Source organism: Notolepis coatsorum (assembly GCF_963971535.1).
Source record: "Notolepis coatsorum genome assembly, chromosome: 12".
Taxonomy (NCBI): domain Eukaryota; kingdom Metazoa; phylum Chordata; class Actinopteri; order Aulopiformes; family Paralepididae; genus Notolepis; species Notolepis coatsorum.
The window spans coordinates 57,483,233-57,505,785 of NC_140176.1; the positions used below are offsets into that span (position 1 = coordinate 57,483,233).

General features: G+C 43.5%; 1 protein-coding gene across 1 annotated transcript in view; it reads left to right on the plus strand.

Annotated features, from left to right (window-relative positions):
- The window catches only part of mtpap (mitochondrial poly(A) polymerase), a gene marked incomplete at its 5' end in the record, with an annotated part of 56,968 nt that extends 34,645 nt beyond the window's left edge, over positions 1–22,323 (plus strand). The window contains 4 exons of the mRNA XM_084326728.1: positions 9,070–9,296; positions 18,521–18,613; positions 18,716–18,789; positions 21,406–22,323. Of these exons, the coding sequence (XP_084182854.1) occupies positions 9,070–9,296; positions 18,521–18,613; positions 18,716–18,789; positions 21,406–21,753 (742 nt within the window). The 3' untranslated portion in view covers positions 21,754–22,323. The remainder of the gene's footprint in view (positions 1–9,069; positions 9,297–18,520; positions 18,614–18,715; positions 18,790–21,405) is intronic.
- Positions 22,324–22,553: the final 230 nt, after the last annotated feature.

Genomic DNA, 22,553 nt, shown 5'->3' on the forward strand with positions numbered 1-22,553 from the left:
TATTACATCATTAAATCACATATTAACATGAAAGAGGGAACTATTCTGGACTGGGTTGGGCTGAACTGGGCAGTGAAAGATGCTGGGTTGGGCTGGTCTAGGTTATACTGAATGATGAATTGAAAATGGGGGACCCTGATGTAAACAAGACGAAAGTCTTTCTCTGGTCTGCATCCCCTTAACAATTGCATGTATTGAGCCGTACTGTACCCATTCTGCAATCTGTTAAATAAAGTTTTCATTCATCACAGCTCAACTACTAGGAATGTGTGTCTGACTCTTAAGTGCAGGAAATATTCATCAGAAAGGGGGGACATGATGGAGGGAATGGAAAGAGCAGGTTTGACAGGAGCAGGGTTGAAGGGATTGATTGATTGAAAAGTGTATTAACAGATTGCAGAATGGGTACAGTACAGTTCAATACATACAATTGTTAAGGGGATGCAGACCAGAGAAAGACTTTCGTCTTGTTTACATCAGGGTCCCCCATTTTCAATTCATCATAACATATTGGAGTGTGGAGGAAGTGGACAAGGCATTAAGCAAACAGGACTGAAATGGGGGACCCTGATGTAAACAAGACTAAAGTCCTTCTCTGGTCTGCATCCCCTTAACAATTGTGTGTATTGAGCTGTACTGTATTGTACCCATTCTGCAATCTGTTAAAGTTTTCAATCAATACTGGGTTGGGCAGTGAAAGAACCAAGCATTTCACTGTAATGTAATAGCTAAATAAAACAACTTGAACTTGACTTGTTACATTTGCACTCTGGTTGTATGCCAAATGTATTCTGGTTGTACTGTACTTGTGCTGTAAGATGACAATACATTGGAACCGAATCGACAACGCTAGGGGTTCAGCGGGTGTATTCTGAATGCCAAATATGACAACATCACCGTTGTGAAGGGCATATGGGCGAGTGGTGATATGCTGGGAAACCCGGTAATAATAAAATGTCACTCGGCTGCATTTAAGCAAAGCCGCTCAGTATAGTCCACTATGTTGAATGCGCGTTATGGTAGCTTGTTACATGCTAGGTAGCTAGCCGGCTAATGTTGTTGACTTGTCATTCTCATCCGACTCGAAGGAGACGCGTCGCGTGCTGTTGTTCGCCCCCATGTCAGACCGCACCGATATCCGAAAGCGACGACTCTACATGCAATTATTTTCATCCACTCATGTGTTTTTGTAAGTTTGTCTACGTTGTCAAGCCGGCTGCCGGTGGCAGGAGTTTGTAGGTCTGCGCGCAGTCAGTGGTCTGTCCACTTCCCCTAGATGGGCGGCATCTTCTAGAAAACGAGTGTTCATTGGAGGAGCTTAGAGCGCATCTGTACAACGATGATGTTCATTGGTTATGGTCTGATTATTATGTGGCGCAAATGGGAGGAATCAAGGGGGGAGTCAGAGTTCGGTTTGTGTCAGTGAGCGAATCAGCAGATTGCAGAATGATTTTTTTGTTTTGTTTTGTAATTACTAGTACTCGCCAGACTGGCGAGTGCTCTTCATGAATTACTCGCCAAACGTAAAAAATACTCGCAATTGGCGAGTAAAGTGGCCTAATTTCCTCCCCTGCTGGCTACCGTTCTGTGATTTGTTTACTTGGTAACACGGGTTGCTAAGGAATTTAGTTTCGAGGTTGAAGAAAGTGCACTTTTAGGTTGAAAGAACGGCCCTAATGTCAACGTGTTTCAATATAAGCGTTATGTATGGTGATAACGAGTATATTGTTAGCTCCGTCCCGTCCCCCGCCCCGCGCGCTGATGAACATGAAAGTCATACCGTCATATACCGTATACCGGGGTATTATGTCAGCAAGGTATGAAGGTATGAAAAAAATTATACCGCCCAAGCCTAACGAGTTGTTTGGGCTTCGAATAGACTCCGCCGAAACAAGTATATATACGTGGTTGGCCCCGAATGGGTTAACTGACCAGTCGGTGTGTGTGACTCGAGTCTTAGCCACCAAAACCTGCTTGGACTACAACGTATGATGTGTATCATGGCAGTTAGGGTACCTTGTGTATACTTTTTACTTTTACTCCTACTCATACTATATTATAATATATTCAGATACAAATGTTGTATTGCCTATATTTATTGTTTACACTGTTTAATTTTCTCATAATATATATTCAGATCTAATTTCATTGCCTATATTTATGTATTTCTACTATCCATCCTGTCCATCAGAGATGAAGAAAAGTGTGCAAATCACTTAATTTACATATCAGCTTTTAGTGCTGTTACATGTCGTCAATGTAAGTTTGCTTAACAACAGCAGAGCACAGGCTCAATAAGCTTGGCTCTTATCATCCCAGAAGGTCCCAAATGACAAGAATGAGCATCCAAAGTCAACAATTGTATGGTCCTGGGACGTCTGGATGCTGTTAATTTAAAAAAAAAATCTGCTTTCCCCAACTTTAACCATAACAACTACCTGCCTTACTGTAACCTAAACCTAACCCTAACCATAATAACCTCTTTACCTTGTGGGGTCCTAAGTTATCAGAACGACATGGTCTACATTGTGTAAAGTTGTCTTGATGTTAATAATGGATGAATAATATATTTCATATAATAGTCCCTGATGTGTTATTAATGGATGAATCTACCGTAATAGCACAAAGTTCTCACAAAAAAGGCCCACATCTCGAAATGTCAACTGCTCACACACCTGTTGCTTCACAGAAACCACCAGCTCTCTGTCGTCCCCTCACATTTCGGCCGCATCGGCGTTGTGCAAACCCCAAACAGAAACCCTTAACCCTTTGGTAGAGTGGTAGTGAAAGGGTTAAAGGCGGGAACCACTGTGTACGTCGGTTGCGAGTGATTTGCACAGTGAAACCTGTGCAGGGACCCAGAGGAGGCCCAGTGGATGTTAGTGTTTCACTTCTCTCTCATTCAGGCCCTCAGGATATTGTGGTCTCTCTCTCTCTCTCTCTCCTCGTGGTCACATGTGCAGCTCGCTCACACACATACGCACAAGAGCTAACGTTCAGAAAACCACTCTGCACTTTCAAAGAAAGAAATGTAGGCGGGTGGGTGTGAGGGTGGATTTCTTTTAAACCTTGTTTTTCGGGTCAAGCTTTGAAGCCCCTATATACCTTCTCATCACTGGTAGTCTGTAGAGGAGGAGGAGGAGGGGCCCGGGAGCACATGTTTAATTCACAGCTTCTTAATCGTGCAGACACTGACAGACTTAATGTTTCGACACACTACTGTGACGTTCTCTTTTATAATTTTTTTTATGGGGAACGCAGCTACATGTCGCAACAGCTCCTCTCTATGTGGCGGTAAACACACCCACACCTGTGAATCTTAACTTTGCGGTATCCGGAGCGTGCCGCGCCGCACACCCAGACGATTCCTGGGAAACCGCTTTCAAAACAAGAAAACAAGGCACTGCTTTGATTCGGACGTGTGTGACTCAGTGGGGAAAACACTGAATCAAAGTAGTAAGATATCACAAAAAAAACATAATTAACGACATAAGGTCCTAACTCAGGAGTGAAGCCTCTATGGAAAGATCCGCCACCGTTTCATCCCCTCATTATAAAGGTCACTCCAGCACAGCTGCGTCTTGGTGCTGTGCTGTGTGTGGTTAGAGGGCCAAGTAAAAGGGAGATTATGACTGATGCCAGCTGAATGCCACAGAGACTGAGTGAGTCAGTCTCAGCGGTTAGCTAAAGACTGTCCTCTAGTGGTGGTTTCGTGAACTGATTTCTGTTTGTGAGCCTTCCTCCGTGTCTGGTAGTTTCGATCATAGATATATATCTATGGTTTCGATGACCTTTGACAGACGGGATGACATTTCATGTTCTGATTATTTAAACTTTTTTTTTTTTTTTTTTTTTACCAAATGAAAAAAAAAAAGTCCCCAGTGCCTGACCCAAGAGGCCTTGAATGTTTGTGTAGCGGTCTCTCTTCCTATAACCATGGTACTTTCCAAAGAAAATGCCTAATCTCTGTTGCGGTAAAACCTTGGAAAAGCATATCACTGTTCCACTGTGACTTGTTTACAAGATCCAGTGATAAGTCACCAAATTATTATTATTAAATACAATTGATGTATTTCTCATATCAACACATATTAACCGTCATTTACCACATAGCAACTGTTGTTTCTTCCAGCATGGAGGGAAAATGGCCATTCAAAACAGGCCTCAATTCGGCATGTATTTAATCATCAAAACTTTAGGTATTATTCTTATATTTTCTTGTAGGAGGAATATGCTTTTTTGACCTTCCTAATCCCATATGAACTCAAAATACATATCTGTTATACTCCTATGTTTACAAAACATTTCATATTTAGCTGCCATATATTGTCAGTTCTTGTCAAGCGCTTCAGTAAATCTTTTTATTCCGCCACCACCACCAGTATTTGGGTTTGCAGTGATGGCGCTAAATTGTTCACATTTTGATTGGAGATGGAACCTTTTAACCTTCATCGGTTGGCTCTGTGATGATGACAACGGCACATTAGAATCAATGTGGGGCAGCATAATGCTACACGGAGCCATGTTGTGGTCGAGTCACTAAATTTCGAGGTCTAAATAAAAACTGTTTATCAATTAACAAGTCCGAGTCCTCGTCTGCACCTTCCCAAGTCCGAATGCAGTCAATGCTCGAGTCCAAGTTCAAGTCTGAGTCATCAGTGCTCAAGTCCAAGTCGAGTCACAAGTCCTGAAAATCCTGCTCATGGACACTTTAGCGGTTGGTATTAAGGGCTGGCAGAGAGTTATTCATTCACTTCCCCGCCCAGGTTTTTTCTGTCGGTCCGGGGGGTCGAACCGGTGACCTTCCAGTCACAAGCCAGCTTCTCTAACCTTCAGGCCACCGCTGCGCCGCTGTCTTGCTGAGCATGTGTTCGCTCTTATTCAGCAATACCACTTGTACACGCTCACACAGTTACACGACACACGTTCACACTTGGGAGCTGTCCGGTACAGCTACAACCTGACACTGTTGACAACAGAGCAGCTCCTATGGAGGTCCGGCGCGTTGCTCGAGGACACTTAACCCTTTCACTACCACACTACAGATGGTTAACCTTTCACTACCACACTACAGACGGTTAACCGTCTGTCTGTAGTGTGGTAGTGAAAGGGTTAACCTTCTGTAGTGTGGTTGTGAACGGGTTAACACTTTTTTGTGTGGCAGTGAAAGGGTTAACCTTCTGTATTGTCGCAGTGAAAGGGTTAACCATTTGGTAGTGTGGTAGTGCTGTACTTTGTGAGGGGAGGGGCATTATTCACTCATGGCCCCTCACCCAGATTCCTCCCCTGAACAAGCGCCCAATACCCAATGAAGCAGATTGGATTAAATGTATTGTCCTTGCACAAGTACAGAGTACAACGCAATTGAAGTTGGCATCTAACCAGTATGCAAAGTAGCAGTAAAGTGCATTGCAGTAGTATGTACATAACATGTACAGTATCATTATATACAGTGTTAGTATGTATGCAAGTATGGTAATAAACCATTTTAGCCAGTGATTTAACTAATTACAGTAGGGCTGACCTCAATTAGTCGAATAGTCGAGTAATCGATTGAAAGGAGCCGTAGTCGACTGCCAACCTTAGTCGAATACAAAAAAATTCAAGTCGAATACAAAAAAATTCAAAATAAGATTATAATATAGGCCTAGAAGCGTGGCTAATGCTAATGGTGCACATACCATCGAGGCTAACTGGCTAAGAAAACGAGCACAGAGGCACTGAAAGAGGATTTCACACACTAGACATATCAAGATGTATCCATCAGTGGACCAATTGCATGCTTTCGCAGAGGACAAGAAGCTTTCAGTCGACTCCTTCAGACATTAAGCACCCCCACAGCCCAAATGGAATGATCCCCCCATGTGAATGCAATGATTTTTATTTTATTTTTTGCATTCATGAGGGTAGTCTACAAATTTCGGCCAATCAAAGTCGACTACACAAATCCTTAGTCGGGGACAGGCCTAGTATGGATATATACAGATATAGATAAATGTATATACAGATTGTAGTGTACCGCATGGTTATACAGATATAGATACATATACTTGTGTACAGTGTTATTGTACATTGCTATCATACAGTGTTATATGGATAGGTTGTAGATTGGATATAGTGGTATATAATGAAGGTAGTTATGAGTACAGTGTGAGACGACTGTAGGCAGTAGATAAGTATGGATTGAGTATAGGCAAGAGTTCATACTGTATAGGTTGAGTATAGTCAACACTAGAGTTTATACAGTATAGGTTGAGTATAGGCAACACAGTTCATACAGTATAGATTGAGTATAGGCAACACAGTTCAGAGATCATACGTTATGGAGAGATAGTGTTTGAGGGGGAGAGATATCAGTGCTCTACCTCCATGCTTGTCTTACAGCAATCGTAATCTTTTTTTTTTTTTTTATGGAAAGTGTGCAGTCCACCCCCTCATTGAGACAGTTGTAATGTAGAAAGGCAGACAGAGTTGGGGAGATGCAGGGCAGAAAAGTCTGTTGATTCAGTCCCAGGCCAGCAGGGGGCACACATGGTCCCAGAAGCGGAGGTCTTACATCAATCTAATTATCAATGATCCAATAGGATCGATGCAATGTAAAAAGATCGGTTCATATCGATACTCTTATTTTGAAAATCCCGTGGCGAGTCTCATATCCGCCCAACAACAACAGCACTAGCTCTGTGTGTGTAGATGTTACACCATAGCTCCAGAGTCCGCCTATTTCCTGTCTGTCTGTCTGTGTGTCTGTCTGTGTGTTCGTCCCATCTCTGGTCTTTGGAAAGATCAGATGAGGTCAGAGGAGTTTGATGGTATTTACTGAGGATGGACAGATATTTTTGATATTTAAACAAAATATAATGCATAATAATTGAATACATGATCATGCAACATAAAATGGAATGGTTTGGGGTAGGGAGGGGGTTTAGGTTGTGTGTTATGAGTTAAAAATAGATTTTTTTTCATTTAAATGTCTGGAAGAGCTCAAAAATAAAAATGTCAAATGATATTTTCGTTGCCTTTTTTGAGTTGATCTAAATGTTACTGATTGTGTTAAATGGGCATATGATATCGTCTCATCGATCGCAGCACCTGAATCTAATCGTATCGTATCGTATCGTGGCAGGCTTTGTGATATCGGCAAATATCGTATCGTTGTCCAAAGAATCTATATCGTGTCGTATCGTGATGAAACTGGTGATTCCCACCCCTAACTACAAATATGTGGTGGTGTGTTTATCTGCAGAGACCTCATTCCTTTCTATGTTGCTGTGCACGGGACTATTCTGGGCGTCAACCTTTGGGCAGCGACTGTGTGTGTTATGAGTAATATATTAACCTATTGTATTGTACAATGTGTACTTATTACAAATACGTACATGTATTACATATTCAGCATTTCAAAAGGAAAATGACGTCTTGTTCACTTGTCAACATTCTCCTTTTCTACCTAAAGTTGAACCTAAAATACAGTGTTTCAGACAAAATTTGTAGTGATTAGTTTGAAACTATCGTTGGATATTGAGTCATATTTGATCTGCAGCGCCTAGACAGTTTGGTCTGATCTACGTTCCGCGGTGAAGCGTTTGTAAAATACCACACTGATTTAGTGGTACTCTAGTGACAAACTACTAAGTACTAAGCTACTACTTAGAAGTCACAACATATTATTATAACGTGTGAAAACGTGCATAATCCGTAGTGTGAGATGAAGAATAAATGTCTGGTTTGTTATTAATATCGCTTGATTGAAGAGTAATTATTATTAAGAGTAAGTATATTATTCCTATTGGAAAATCTAGTCGACGTGTGTAGTGAACATGGAACAGTTCCCACCCAAAGCGAGAAGCCGCAGAGCCAAGAGTCAAACCCGGTGATGTCGTCAAGATGTCAGATCTGGAGTGGGTCCATATAGTGAGACTGACATGGGGGATTCACAGGCTGTTGGTTTGAGAACCAAATACACTTTGTTCTATATAGCAGTGTCTATAAATCTAGTTCTGAACTGGGAAATGGAGCCTTATCCCGGCCTAGAAGATCCTCCAGGATGCTCTCAGACACCTCAACATGTTTTCCTATTTATTCTCTTTAGAGCAGCTCCATATTTTCAACAGTCTTGTCAAAAAAAACTTAAAATAAAGTACTCATCGACCACAGGAAAAAAAGGTACATAATGTACGTTATGTTATAGCCATAAGTAATATATTTACGTCTTGTATAAGTAATACTGTATTTCCCTTTTGTATCGGCAAAAGTCCAAAACAAACACTGCGACCGGGAGTCAAACCAACAATGATTGTGGTTGCGGGTGAGTCCTCTCACCACTAGACTAAGCCACCCACCCACCCTTATACAAACACAGGAATACTATGATAATGGTTTGTTTTAACGGTTATGATTAAGATATGGAGTTGGGGTTGGGGTTAAGCTTATGGTTAGTTTAAGGTAACCGTGTGGTTAAGGTTAGGGTTATGGTTTGGGCGAGTTTTGAATGTTTTTTAATACTATGTAGTCACATAATGTACTTATTTGTAATACGTACACATTGTACATTTTCGTAAATACGTCAATATATTACTTATAACTATAACATGACGTACAACATGTACCTTTTTCCTGTGGACTTTATTTACATATTAATTTCTAAGCGAGATCGTACTGATATTTTACACTGCGATGTTCAGATCTCAGTCCTCTGGTTTCTGGTTTTCGGAGAGAGTTGTTCACGATCACTGACTGGACTGTCGTTCTTCATAGTATTCTCATGACGTGTGTCTAACGGTTAGAGACGCGTCATGAGAATACTATGAAGAACGACAGTCCACGGTTAGAGTCTAACCAGTATGACGCATGCTCACGGCCACAGCGCATTGGCCACAGCTGTCCTCTAATGATTAGCACCTGTTGTTTGCCGTCTAACATGTCTGTGGTGGAATACTAACGAATGCCACAGGAATAACTTACATGGATTCTGACTTGAGTGGTATTTTTGTTTTTCTTCTCTTATGTCTCATCAACTCACTCGCATCCTCTTGCGACCTGCGACGGTAAACGTGTTCTCCTCCACAGGGTGGCGATGAAGAGCACGGAGCTGCTCTACCTTTACTGCGGGCTGGACCAGCGGGTGCGGCACCTGGTGTTTGCCGTGCGTTGCTGGGCCCGGGTCCACAGTATCACCAGTAGCATCCCCGGGGCCTGGATCACCAATTTCTCCCTGACGGCCATGGTCCTCTTCTTCCTGCAGAGGAGGAGCATCCCCGTCATCCCCACCCTGGAGCACCTCCGACACCTGGCAGGTCAGCAGCACAGCCAGCTTACAGGAGATATATCTTCTCTTATCTAGAGATGTCCCATATTATCGGTATCGGTTACATTTTCTTTTTATAAAAAAATTATATAATTTTTTTTTGTAGTAAAATTTTTACCCAGGCAAGCAAGAAAGAACAAATTCGTACTTTATTTATTGTCAAAAGTATGCATAATGTTGTGTTAATTCCACGACAAGAGATATGTAATGTTAATTAACTGAAATTATTCAGTTTTGGGGGGGGGGGGGGGGACCTGCATATATCGGTATCGGAAATTAAGAGTTGGACAATATCGTTATATCGGTAAAAAAGCCAATATCGAACAGCCCTAATCTTATCCATTTACATTTAGTCATTTAGCCGACACCTTTATCCAAAGCCACTTACAAGTTCTGCACGATAAAGTCAGCAGCAACTCTTTCAGCTGAGTAACAAAGTTCATGAAACGGTGTTGAAACTTGGGTTATATAGTATAGTATAGTCTCTCCCTATACTATAGTAGGTAGTAATATAGACAAGGAAGATTAATTAGTGGAAGAGTGCATGATGGTAGAAGACTGTATTTTTTGTCTTCTTTCATTTCAGATATTGATTATAGTCTAATGATGATGCGCTGGTATTGTTTTTTCACTTTCAGGACCGGCCCAATTACCAAGTAGTACCGTTCCCATCTTTTGATCCAAGCGTTTTAAAGAACAGTATAAACTTAATTTGGACAAACAATTGTTTTAGATAGGATACATTTTTCTCCATTAAAAAGATTTGATATGCTTTTTTGTCCCAAAGGAGTGGAGTAAATAATCGGCAATCTGATTTTAAGCTTAAAAATGTTAAGCTGTGTGCAGACAATCCACTGTACACATGACAATTAACTAAGTTGCTAGAGGCAGAATGCAGTACCAGTTCACTTTACCCATTTTTCATTATTTAGCTTTTAGTTTAGTCAACATTCATCAGGGCATACCAGAATACAATTACTGTTGTACGTATGACATCACAAATACGGTATGACACACCAGTCTTCCTCCATTACTTCCACTCCGCTCCACACCACACCACACCATAGTGGCGTGGCGTGGGTAATATAACAGGGGATACCAAAAAAAAAGTTATAAAAAAAAGTTATTATTTTTTTTTATTTTTTTTTATACTTAAGCCAAGCAGTCACCATGTACAGTATGGCTCGGCGGCCACTGCCAGTCAAACCAAGCAGTCACCATGTACAGTATGGCTCGGCGGCATTACTACTATGAACAAAACACAGTTTTGACTCTTTGACTTTTTAAATAAAGTGACTATATTTATTTTTCCAAATATAATTTGAGTCAATCACAAAATTCACAATCCGTCAATGTCATTAACAATGTGTTTCCCTGAACAATGAGTGAACTAAAAACCAACATGTATTGTGCTTTGTCAGCAGATAAAACATTTGACGCTATAGGAGAGGAGACTGTTGTGGTCTTGGTCCATGAAACAACTATTACTTGGCATTTATAAGACAGCACGCCTCAAAAACAATTAAATAAACCAAACAAACATCACAGGTACATATGTCCAAATTAACCTGGCTACTATGGAGGAATAAGTGACTGCGTATTCGAGCCCCTGGCCCCAAATGTACAGTCTCCTCACCACCGGATGTATATTTCTCTCCCACCCACCCACCCCCTCCTAATGTACAGTCCCCTCCCCATCATATCATATGTATATACTCTGTCAGGATCTATGAGTAACAGTACTGTATATTTGGATACCGCATATGTCACAAATGTATCAGTACTAAATACCTATATGTCCCTATGCCATAAATGTCATGTATATTGTGTATGTCATAAATGTCAATATGAATTGAAAATGGACCCTGATGTAAACAAGACAAACGTCTTTCTCTGGTCTGCATCCCCTTAACCCTTTATCTGCCGGAGCTTATATCCATCCTTGTAGCCTCTCTTCCAGCACTATTTGTCTATGGAGATGTTCACCTTCTTTGCAGGGATATAACTTTTTAAATTGTATTGCTAAATTGACATTACTATGGCCCATTCAACATCAATTATCTATCGTTCGGGATGTAGGAACGTTTTACTTTTTCATTCACACATTCATACTAAAATACCGTCCAGAGTATAAATATATTTTTATTGTTTTCTGCTGTATTTCATAGAACGTGAGATATAGCCATAAATGCATATATTAGATGATCAAATGCAGTTTGATACCGATCAACGCTATAGTAAAAATGTCATGTACATGATCCTAAACGTCATGACTGGTCATCTGCTGGTGACCGGGGGGGGGGGGGGTCGTTTATAATGCAATGGCCGACGTTAAATGATTCATGTAGTATGGGTGATATATAGATCAGAGCAGTTTGTATGGATAATAATAATCAAAAATGCTGAAACCCACGGCAGCTTCCGCGTAGCGATGGGGGATGATACTGGAGCAAAAAGATCGCTATTATGGGATGTTGATCTAGGTGATCCAGTTCCGGTTTGTATAATACTAATATACGTCCAATCATGTTGTTTATTGAGTTATGGCAACGGATCGATACACGGTGTCTGGATAGAGTCCCGCGAGCGTTAGCGAGTGGCCGGACGGAATAGGGTGCGGACCAAGCATTTCCGGCCACTTCCGGTTTTGGCAACTCGCCGATCGGCCACCAGGTATTGAAGCGTTGGAGAGTTGAGCGGAGATCTACAATACCAGCCAAGACTCCGTGGGTGAAATGTGCATACCGTGACAGAAATTTGAAATATTGATCTCAAAGACGCTGTAAAACGTCATTGGCAGATTACGCATGGCGAGGAATGACGTGGTAACACGTCATTGGCGGGAGATGGGTTAACAATTGTGTGTATTGAGCTGTACTGTATTGTACCCATTCTGCAATCTGTTAATAAAGTTTTCAATCAATCACGTTAGTTAGCATCCAAGCTAGCCTGATAATGTTAGTAACTTAGCATCCAACCCATGATGGGTTGCAGTAATAAACCATGACCATTCTCCTGATGAATTGAAAATGGGAAACCCTGATGTAAACAAGACGAAAGTCTTTCTCTGGTCTGCATCCCCTTAACCTGTTCCACACGATGTGAAAATCTGCATAAAATATATACCTAGGTAAATGGAATATTGCTCCACTTCTACAAAGGCTATTTGCATATTCTTGGTATCTAGGTACATCTATGTACCTCGGGAATGTATTCAGTGTCAGAAATATTGTGTCTATTACTAGGCTTGCTTAAATTGTGATGAAACAAATGAGAATATGAATTATGATTTTTCTTTGCATCTTTGACAGTGAATAACACCATGATAATAATGACCAAACTTAAAAAACTGCCACTGATGTTGTTCAGTACCCTCTTGAGATCATGTGTACAAAAAAATCGAAGGAAATTAATAAAGCGAAGATGATAAAACCGAAGGTCCTGTAGATACAGTACTGAATTCTCCCATCCGGACCAATGCAATTTGAAATATTATTATAGAATATAGAATAGCAGGCTTATAAATTACCTTATTATAGCCAATTCTCACATTTATATATATACATATATTATCTTTCAAATGGCCGAGTTCAATTTGGATTTAGTATCACCAGTCATGCATAAGAACAGATAATGAAATCTACTGTAATCGACTGTACTTTTTTATTTTCCCCACAGTGCAACCGTTTTGAAATTAATTTCAGATCTAATTGTTCCTACATGCTAACCATAGGGAGGAGAAACAAACTGTTTCAATATTTGTCAAAAACGTTACCTTTTGTGGCTTATTATCGCGAATCATAACAGTTATTGATATTATTCATTCAGAACGCTGAACTTTGAACCCCCATAGTATCTGCCAGGAAGTGTAGCTCGGCAAAATTCCAACGCTGATCCACAGCTATGCATCCCCTCGACAAAATGGCCGCAAAAAACTACAATTCCCATGATTCAAATTTTCCAAAATGGTCCCCGTCTTGGAATAGACTTCAGCAAATCGAGAAGTTAAAACGATATAATGACGCTTTTAACCTATTGCTAAACTAACGTATTGATGATAATATACATTCTACGTGCTTTTGTGACATGTTAGTGATGTTAATACTTGAAAACGTTTGATTTTAAAATTGCAAATTTTTTCCACCACTCTGAAAAATATGGATCTATGATCATAATGTCATTTACCCATTCTGCAATCTGTTAATAAAGTTTTCAATCAATCAATCACGTTAGTTAGCATCCAAGCTAGCCTGATAACGTTAGTAACTTAGCATCCAAGCTAGAAACTGCTTCTTACCTGGCCAATAAACTGGTCCTCCTCGCTCCTCCTGGACAGATAGATTTGTTAAATCATAATATCCACAGTGGTGTGCTGTGCTGGTCCTCAGTAAATGTCCCGCTGGCGAAAAATAAGTGGCTAATAAAGTACTAAATATTTGATACACTAATAGAGGATTCGAACGTGCCTGCTCTGTTAATACAATTTTCAATCAATCAATCCCGCGAGGAGATGACGTTCAGACGTTGTCACGTGACTCACGTTAGATGCCAGTATCTGGATGCTAGAGTACTTTTCTGCCAGAGGGACCAGTGTTATCATGTGGAAAGTGCTTTAGTAAGCTTGAATCCTATTGGCTAATAATTGGTTTTGGATGGATCAAGGGAAAGCTAGGGAAAGACACCCCCCTCCTCCCCGAGCTGCAGTGACTGACTGAGCACAGTGACTGCCAGCCTGCCTCAGTGAGTCTGACAGTGTAGAGAGAGTGAGAAAATTCAACAAAAAATAATTATAACACAGAGATGAAAAATAATGATTTTTGATTATGATTGTAAACTATAAAAAAAGAAATATATATATATTTTTTTTTTCATATTTCATATTCATATTTTAATGGGGAAGCCTGGCTTCCCTTGGCTTCCAGGATGATTTGCCACTGCCACACCACTCCACACCGCTCCACTCCGCACCACACCACTCCACTCCACACCACTCCACACCACACCGCTCCACACCACTCCACACCACACCACACCACTCCACTCCACACCACACCGCTCCACTCCGCACCACACCACTCCACTCCACACCACTCCACACCACACCACACCACTCCACTTGTATCAGTATGCACTAGAGGCTGACATGTGAGTGGATTTTGACTCCCGCTCCTTCCTACTCCCACAGAAATAATCCCATCCCAATCCCAAGTGAGAGTTTCAAAAAAATCTCACTCCCTCCCACTCCCACAGAGGACTGATCCCAATCCCGTCCCAATCCCGAGCCAAACTTTTATAGAATCCCACTCCCATCCCACTCCTGTTTACCAATCCCGCTCCGTTTTTCTTCCTCAGTATAAAATATGCAGTACATGGGTCACATCATGTCTGTAGGGCAGCGTTAACTTTTTTTGCACATAGATAGCACTGGTGCAGTGGTGCTACAGAGGTTGATTAGCACAGGCCAAAATCTTGTAGCACAAGTATAAAACGTGTTATATTTGTAACAGTCACAAATGTGCCTATTGTATTTGTGTTATTTAGTTGCAGTGCCATGTTTGGCTGTCATTTTCATGCTGACAAGTTTTTTTTCTTTTTTTCTTTTAGTTGACGTCACACAGCCAGACATGTTACGTGTAAGGAATTATGGGGTTTGGTGTTGGATGTATGGACTCTACTAGGGGTGGGAATCACCAGTTTCATCACGATATGATACGATATCGATTCTTTGGACAACGATACGATATTTGCCGATATCACAAAGTCTGCCACGATACGATGCAGGTGCCTGCAATCGATATGAGACGATATCATAAGCCCATTTAACACAATCAGTAACATTTAGATCAACTCAAAAAAGGTAACGAAAATATAATTTGAAAAAAATAAATTTAGCTCTTCGAGACATTTAAATGAAAAACAATCTATTGTTTTTAATACAAATAGACCTCCTGTTCACTGTAAAGTGCCACGTTTTGATATATTGAGCTTTAAACTTGAAATAACTAAGTAAAAAAATTTGGAACTCACAACCTAAAACCCCTCCCTACCTCTCTCGCCCAAACAGTTCCTAATTTATTTTTATGTTGCATGATCATGACATGTATACATTTATTATGTATTATATATATATATATTTGTATCCACTTTTTCTCCCCATTTTCTATTTTTCTCCCATCCCAATTTCGTGTATCCAATTCTTCCCTCCCCTGTCTTGAATGTTGCTAGACTATGCCTCCCACAGGTCGGTTGTAGTGAGGATAGAAGCCTTGCATCACGTGTCCCCTCCGGTACACGAGGAGGCAGCCTGTCGTATCTATCTTTTCACCGCAGCAGCTCGAACTCTCAGTGGCGAGGAGTAACGTGTGGGAGGCTCACGCTGCCCCCGTCACTTCCTGCTTCTGTCGCACCGGCGTCACCAAACCGACCTGTAGGAGTCGCTGTCCACAGCCATCACATCTTTTCACCTGCACAGCGCGATCTCTCAGCGGCGGGGGTCTGCGTGGGAGGGACACGCCGCCCCCGTCGCTTCCGGATTCTACTGCGCAGGCGTACCAACCGACCTGTAGGAGTCGCTGTCCACAACGTCCGATCCCCACCCACCAGCTTCCCACCCCCTAATACTGCCAATTGTATTAGTATGAATGACCAGCCAAGCTGGTAGCAACGCCGAGAGCTGGGCTCGAACCCAGCATCTCCTGTGTTGGTGGCGAGCGCCTTGCCCACTGCGCCACCTAGCCGCCACAATGTGTATTATATTTGTTATGTTTAAATATCAACATTATCTGGCCATCCTCAGTAAATACTATCAAACTCCTTTGACCTCACCTACATAAAATCATTGATGTCGTAGAGAGAGGGACAGAGAGTAACCTCGTTCCCAGTTGTATCTCCTCCGTGAGATAAAGACTGGTAAGCCAGCAGAGAAGCCGGTTTACTTTCGCTTTCAAACCAGCTGCAGCCTGAGAATTGGAGTGTGAGGGGATGTACTAAAGATGGCGGCAATGACAAAGAATTGCTGCAAAATAAACATACATCTGTTGTTTAAAAAAAAAAAAACTATACTTATAACAATATCGATAATATCGAATATCGAGTGATATGATATTGTTATCGATATCGTTATCGCGATATCAATTTTGGCCATATCGCCCAGCCCTAAATCACTACGATCGAAAGTGTGAATTTCCGGTGTATGTACTTCCCCTGGAAGCTGCCTCCGAATGGACCAAACTTTTCCCGAATCCTGTCGGCAAACAAGCTAGAACGTCCAGGTCATGTAGTAAATTCTTCAGGCAAAGCCGTTGCAGTGGCTTAAACGAGGAAATATTGTGCACTTCACACGTTTCTATAATTGTTTTGTCGAAACCAGAAAGCCTGTAGCCGGTACTTCCTGTACTTCCGTTTTCACACTTTAGGAGGCATAGCTTTACCAGCCTAGACAGAGAGAGGCTGAGGCTCCCCCGCCCCCTCCCTTTCCTCACTGTTTTCTCTGCCTCTGAGCCGGGTTAGCTTAGTTTAGTTACCGGGAGCAGCTAACTAGTTAGTTTTGGTGAGGATGCAAAGCATGTAAGATGCATTGGAAGCGTTGCAGGGAAAAGCAGGCAGGGACTTATTTTCCTGGTCGCAAAATGCGCACTCTAACATAACATAGCACGCTGTTGTTGTTGGGCTGCCGGAGCTGCGCTTGGGAGGAAATGAGACTTGCCACAGGATTTTCAAAATAAGAGTATCGATATGAACCGAATGCCTATCGCACGGGTGCTAGTGCAGTAAATTCATCGCACAGACCTATTTTTTCATAGCACGCTGTACAGCCCTGATGTCTGCCTTAGTTAAATATAAAACCACCAAACATTTACATTAGTGATGCACCGATGTATCACTCCCGTCCAAATCCTGTTGATTTTGTTGTCATAGTTCCCACTCCCTTCTGCTCCCGTTGACTTTTACTCCCGGTCCTGCCCAATCACGGGATTCAAAGTGAAATTGACTCCCATCCCGTGGGAATCCCGAAAAGATGTCATCCTCTACACTCTGCTCCACACCACTGCTGCTCCGCTCCACACCACTTTGCTCCACTCCGCTCCACACCACTCCACACCACTCCGCTCCACACCACTCTGCTCCACTCCGCTCCACACCACTCCGCTCCACTCAACTCCACACCACTGCCGCTCCACACCGCTCCACACCACTCCGCTCCACACCACTGCCACTCCGCTCCACACCACTCCGCTCCACACCACTCCGCTCCACTCAACTCCACACCACTCCGCTCCACACCACTCCGCTCCACACCACTCCGCTCCACACCACTGCCACTCCGCTCCACACCACTCCGCTCCACACCACTGCCGCTCCACACCACTCCGCTCCACACCACTGCCGCTCCACACCACTCCGCTCCACACCACTCCCGCTCCACACCACTCCGCTCCACACCACTCCGCTCCACACCACTCCGCTCCACACCACTGCCGCTCCACACCACTGCCGCTCCACACCACTGCCACTCCGCTCCACACCACTCCGCTCCACACCACTGCCACTCCGCTCCACACCACTCCACTCCACACCACTCCGCTCCACACCACTCCGCTCCACACCACTCCGCTCCACACCACTGCCACTCCGCTCCACACCACTCCGCTCCACACCACTCCGCTCCACACCACTCCGCTCCACACCACTCCCGCTCCACACCACTGCCGCTCCACACCACTCCGCTCCACGCCGCTCCACACCACTCCGCTCCACACCACTGCCGCTCCACACTCCCTTTCCCTTTGTCACCTTGGCTGCCTGATGATTGCCTTCCAAAAGCAATCTATTCCCCCCTCAGCCCCCCGCTTAGTGCAGACTCTATCACACAGAGTGCTTACAGCACAATAAAAGACCCATCACTCTCGGAAGGGCTATGACCCCCCCCCCCCCTTTTTTTTTCCTCCTGGACACACGCGCACACATGCCAGCAGGCATCCTTATCCCCACGCTGACACGGTCAAGGAGACTGGCACCAGAGCTTTGATGGAGAGCCAAACAACCACACCAGGGACTTAGGCCACTCTCTCCCCATTCTGTCTTTCTCTCTTGACGCTTTCTTTCTTCCCCCATCTCTCTCTCTCTCTCCCGCCACCATCCGTCTGTGTCTTGTTTATGGCTCATAGATGTGTAACGCCAGTCATTTACCTTGTGTCTCTCTTGTGCTACAAGGCCCCGCGGACAAGAGCGTGATCGAGGGGTACGACTGCACGTTTGTCAGCGACTTCGGCAAGATCCCACTGCAGAACAACACGGAAACACTAGGTGGATATGAGAGCATTTTTATAATGAGGCTCACGTCCATCAATATCCATGTTCTCGTTAGCCGGCCGTCATGCTGATTTCACTGTCTTTGTTTTGTTGCAGAGCAACTCCTGCAGGAGTTCATGGAGTTCTACTCCACCTTTGCATTCAACAAAATGTCCATCAACATCAGAAAGGTGAGACATGCAAGGGGACATATTTTTGTCCTTTTTGACTAGTAAATATAAATATTTCAGGTCCCCTAAATGTCTTTGACAAACACTTGGATTATTCATTCTAGCAGCCTCTATGCCCCTCTGTTTCAGTTCTGCTTTTATCGTACAAATTTGATTTGTATCCTACATCTAGCAGTTGTGCACTGGCCTGTACAGTCAAACGAAATTCAGATCAAACTGTCAGACTAGACGTTGCCGATCAAATATGACTCAAGATCCAGCAATAGCATTATCAAACATACCGAAATACGTATAGAAATGTTGTCAGAAACATATTTACAGGTTCAATTCTAGGTAGAAAGAGAAGATGTACGCGCAATCCTGAGGTTTGCTGATGTTGTGTTCCGTGCCTCATATCTTCTCCTTCAAGTCATGAGGAGGACTCTGAACAAAGACGGGACTCCAGCAGTAGAGGAGACGATAGACTCCTTGCACAGAATGTTTGCGCAGTTCTCCATCTTCCAGGATGGCTGCCTGTAACCACTTTCAAAAGAAAATACCTAATGTCTGTGCGGTAGTAGAGTAGGTAAACACTGGGAAAGCACGATATCACCATTCTACTGTGACTTGTTTACAAGATCCAGTTATAAGACATCACATTATTACAGTTTTGTTGAACACATAGCAACTGTTGTTTTGTGCATGGCTACAGTTGTCTCTGTTACAGGCAGCCATGTTGGAAGACCGGGAACTACACAAACAAGGCCTCTATTGAGCCTCCCTCCACTCAACCTCCTGATCTCAGGGAGGAGTCCCGGCAGAGAGGGCTGGGGTTAATAAAGGCAGTGTGTTGTTTTGCGGGTGACAGTCTTCCAAGCCACAGATGACAGCTGTCCCTGGTGTTTGTGTGATTGATGCCTGCCCCCCCCCCCCCCCCCCCCCCCCCCCCCGCTGGGTCTCGGCGCCCATTAGCCAAGCTCCCAATTAGAGGGCTCCATCAGATGGTAAACAGTCGCACATTGACTTCATACAGACCCAGAGTCGTTCCCTTTGGGGGTGGGATGATACGAGTAACTCGCCATATCATACTGTGACGAATTTGGCCCTCGATAGTGGAAATATCACTATCGCCAATAATCGATATACTGTATTGCTGTAAGACATTTCATCTATGATGCGTCACGATATCTGTGTAACTGAAGAAGAGAGAATACCCAGAAAAAGGCAAAAGGCAGGAATGATGTCATTGTGTTTATTCGCAGAATTGACATGAAAGCTAATCAAATTCTTTAGTGTGCATCACAAACTGGCCAATTATACACGAAACAATGTGCAACAAATTGCATAGTGCCTCTTTTAACACACACTGACCGCAACTTGATTATTATTATTAACTATTAATTATGTCCCCAACGGAAAACTTTGTTACCATCTGCAATAAACATATTCATACATCATCTGCTTTATCTAATAAGATGACGTTTTCAATCTGTTAACCTCATTCCAATCATTTGTATTGCATTAAAATGGTATTGACAAGCAAAAGAATAAATATATCGATTATAGGTAGAATATATATATATATAAAACATTTTATATCGATACTTGGCGCCAGTGTATCGATAATGTGTTGCAAGAGAAAGTACGGCGATATATCGCAGTATCGATTTATTTTTCCCACCCCTAGTTCCCATAGATGTTCCCTGGTTGTTTCCACTTTATTTATCCCACCGTGGCCTCAGAGAGTGTGGGGGAAAGGAGAGGCTAATATCAGGAGCCCAGTATCGGGGCTGATATACAGGAGGGAGTCATGTAGGCAGACTGTGGCCGTGACCTGTTCCTACAGGCTTTCACCAGTAGAGAAACAGCCATAAATCTGCTTAACTGTGCTACAATTCTCCTGTCCGCTCCCCTTCCTCTCTGACTGATGGCTTTATGCTGCTGTCTTATACATCTCCCTCTCCTGTCCTCCATCTCTCCCATCCATCCAGCCTGTTTACTGCCAGGCGCTCTGAGGCAGGATCCAGATACACACACGCACGCAGACCCCCCCCCCCCCGGAAAGGTTCTCGACTTATCCCTGACCCCGCGTTTTAATAGTCCCGTTTGATGGGACCAGCGCGGAGACGCAGAGCACTATATATATATACTGTATATCTCCATGATTTTGATATCAGCCCATTTTGATATCAGCCCATCGCTCCGCTTGGAATTCAATTCAAACCCCTCCCTCCCGATATTCCTCTCACTCTACACAGCTTGAGTGAGAATGTCTCCTAGCGCCCTATCTGAGGTTGAGGTGTTTTTAGATGTATGATAGATGAGCCGTGTGTGGCTCAGCTCACCTCCAGGCATGTTCCTCAAAGCCTGCTCGGATCAACACACACACACACACACACACACACACACACACACACACACACACACTCTTACACTTTCCCATCTGGTAGCCTGGAGAGAGGTGTAGCAGTCGGGCATAGGTGCCCCAGATACAGCAGTGACCTGAGTGTGTGACCAATAAGATAGATGAACCGTAACATATGGGGCTGTGCTTATGCCTGTGTGTGTGTGTGTGCACGGTTCTGCTCGTGAGTGCGGTTCCACCTGCTGACGTTTGTCCTCTCCCCCCGTCCTCAGGGTCAACAGCAGAACAAGCCGACGTCGGATCCGCTGCACATCCAGAACCCGTTTGAGTTATCGCTCAACGTCAGCAAGAACGTCAACGCCGCCCAGCTGGACCGATTCGTGGTCCTGTGCCAGGAGAGCGCCTGGCTGCTCCAGCAGAGAGAATTCAGCGCGCCGGGGGCCGCGGGGGACAGTGGCGTGAGCAACCGCCCCACCCCGTGGGGACTGGCGGCCCTCCTGCAGCCGTCCCAGACCGCAACGGTCAAAGGTCGCCGGAAGAGGAAGAGTGAGCCGGCCAGCGAGAGGATCAAGATCCTACTGGACTCCCTGAAGATCAAAGACCAGCCCAAGAAAAGCTAGGAGGGTCTGAGACTGCCTCGAGTTATCCACGTCCTCCTCGCTCTCGTCGTGCATTGGTGGAGGCCCTTGGACGTTAGGAGGTGAAGACGGAAGGAATCTAAGAAAGACTTTGCAGATTCCAAGATGGACACACAGCTACTTGAGGTTTCCTTGAAACTGGACTATAGTTTCAAACATGACCACCAGAGGGCATTGTTGAGAGCTGCGCTTGTGTGTTTGTATTGGTCTACGTTTAGGAAAGGGATTATTGTATGACTTGAACTTGACGATAAACTGTGTTCTAGCCCTAAACACACTGCTGTGGAAACTGATGCAAGTCTATAACCAGAGGCTCATTATGGAGCAAAGACTGATGGCTACGTTGTTATGTACATAGAAATGATAACTTAAAGCGCCAACCAATATCATCCGTTTGTTTACATTCATACAAAATGTATAAGGATGTCTGGTTTGTATTAAATCAGTGTCACCGAATAGATGTTCTTCGAGGTAATCAAGGTTTCAAGTGAAAACACTTCATATTTCGATTGAGTGAATGGGAGGACGTTATGAATCACACTGACGCAAGTGTTCGCTCACATCTTGTATTACATCTGGATCAAGCCTTTTTTTTTTTTTTTTTTTTTTTTTTGCAGCAAACGGTCTAAAAAAATACAATGATGTAATGGACTGAGCATATGCTCCTCAGACGTTCTATAGGAATACAGAAGGACTCATCGAGTCGCTCCGGTCGAGGTCCCTGGAACTAAGGCGCAGCCAGAGTTATTGTGGTAGGTCTGTAGAAGGGATTGACCTCTCTC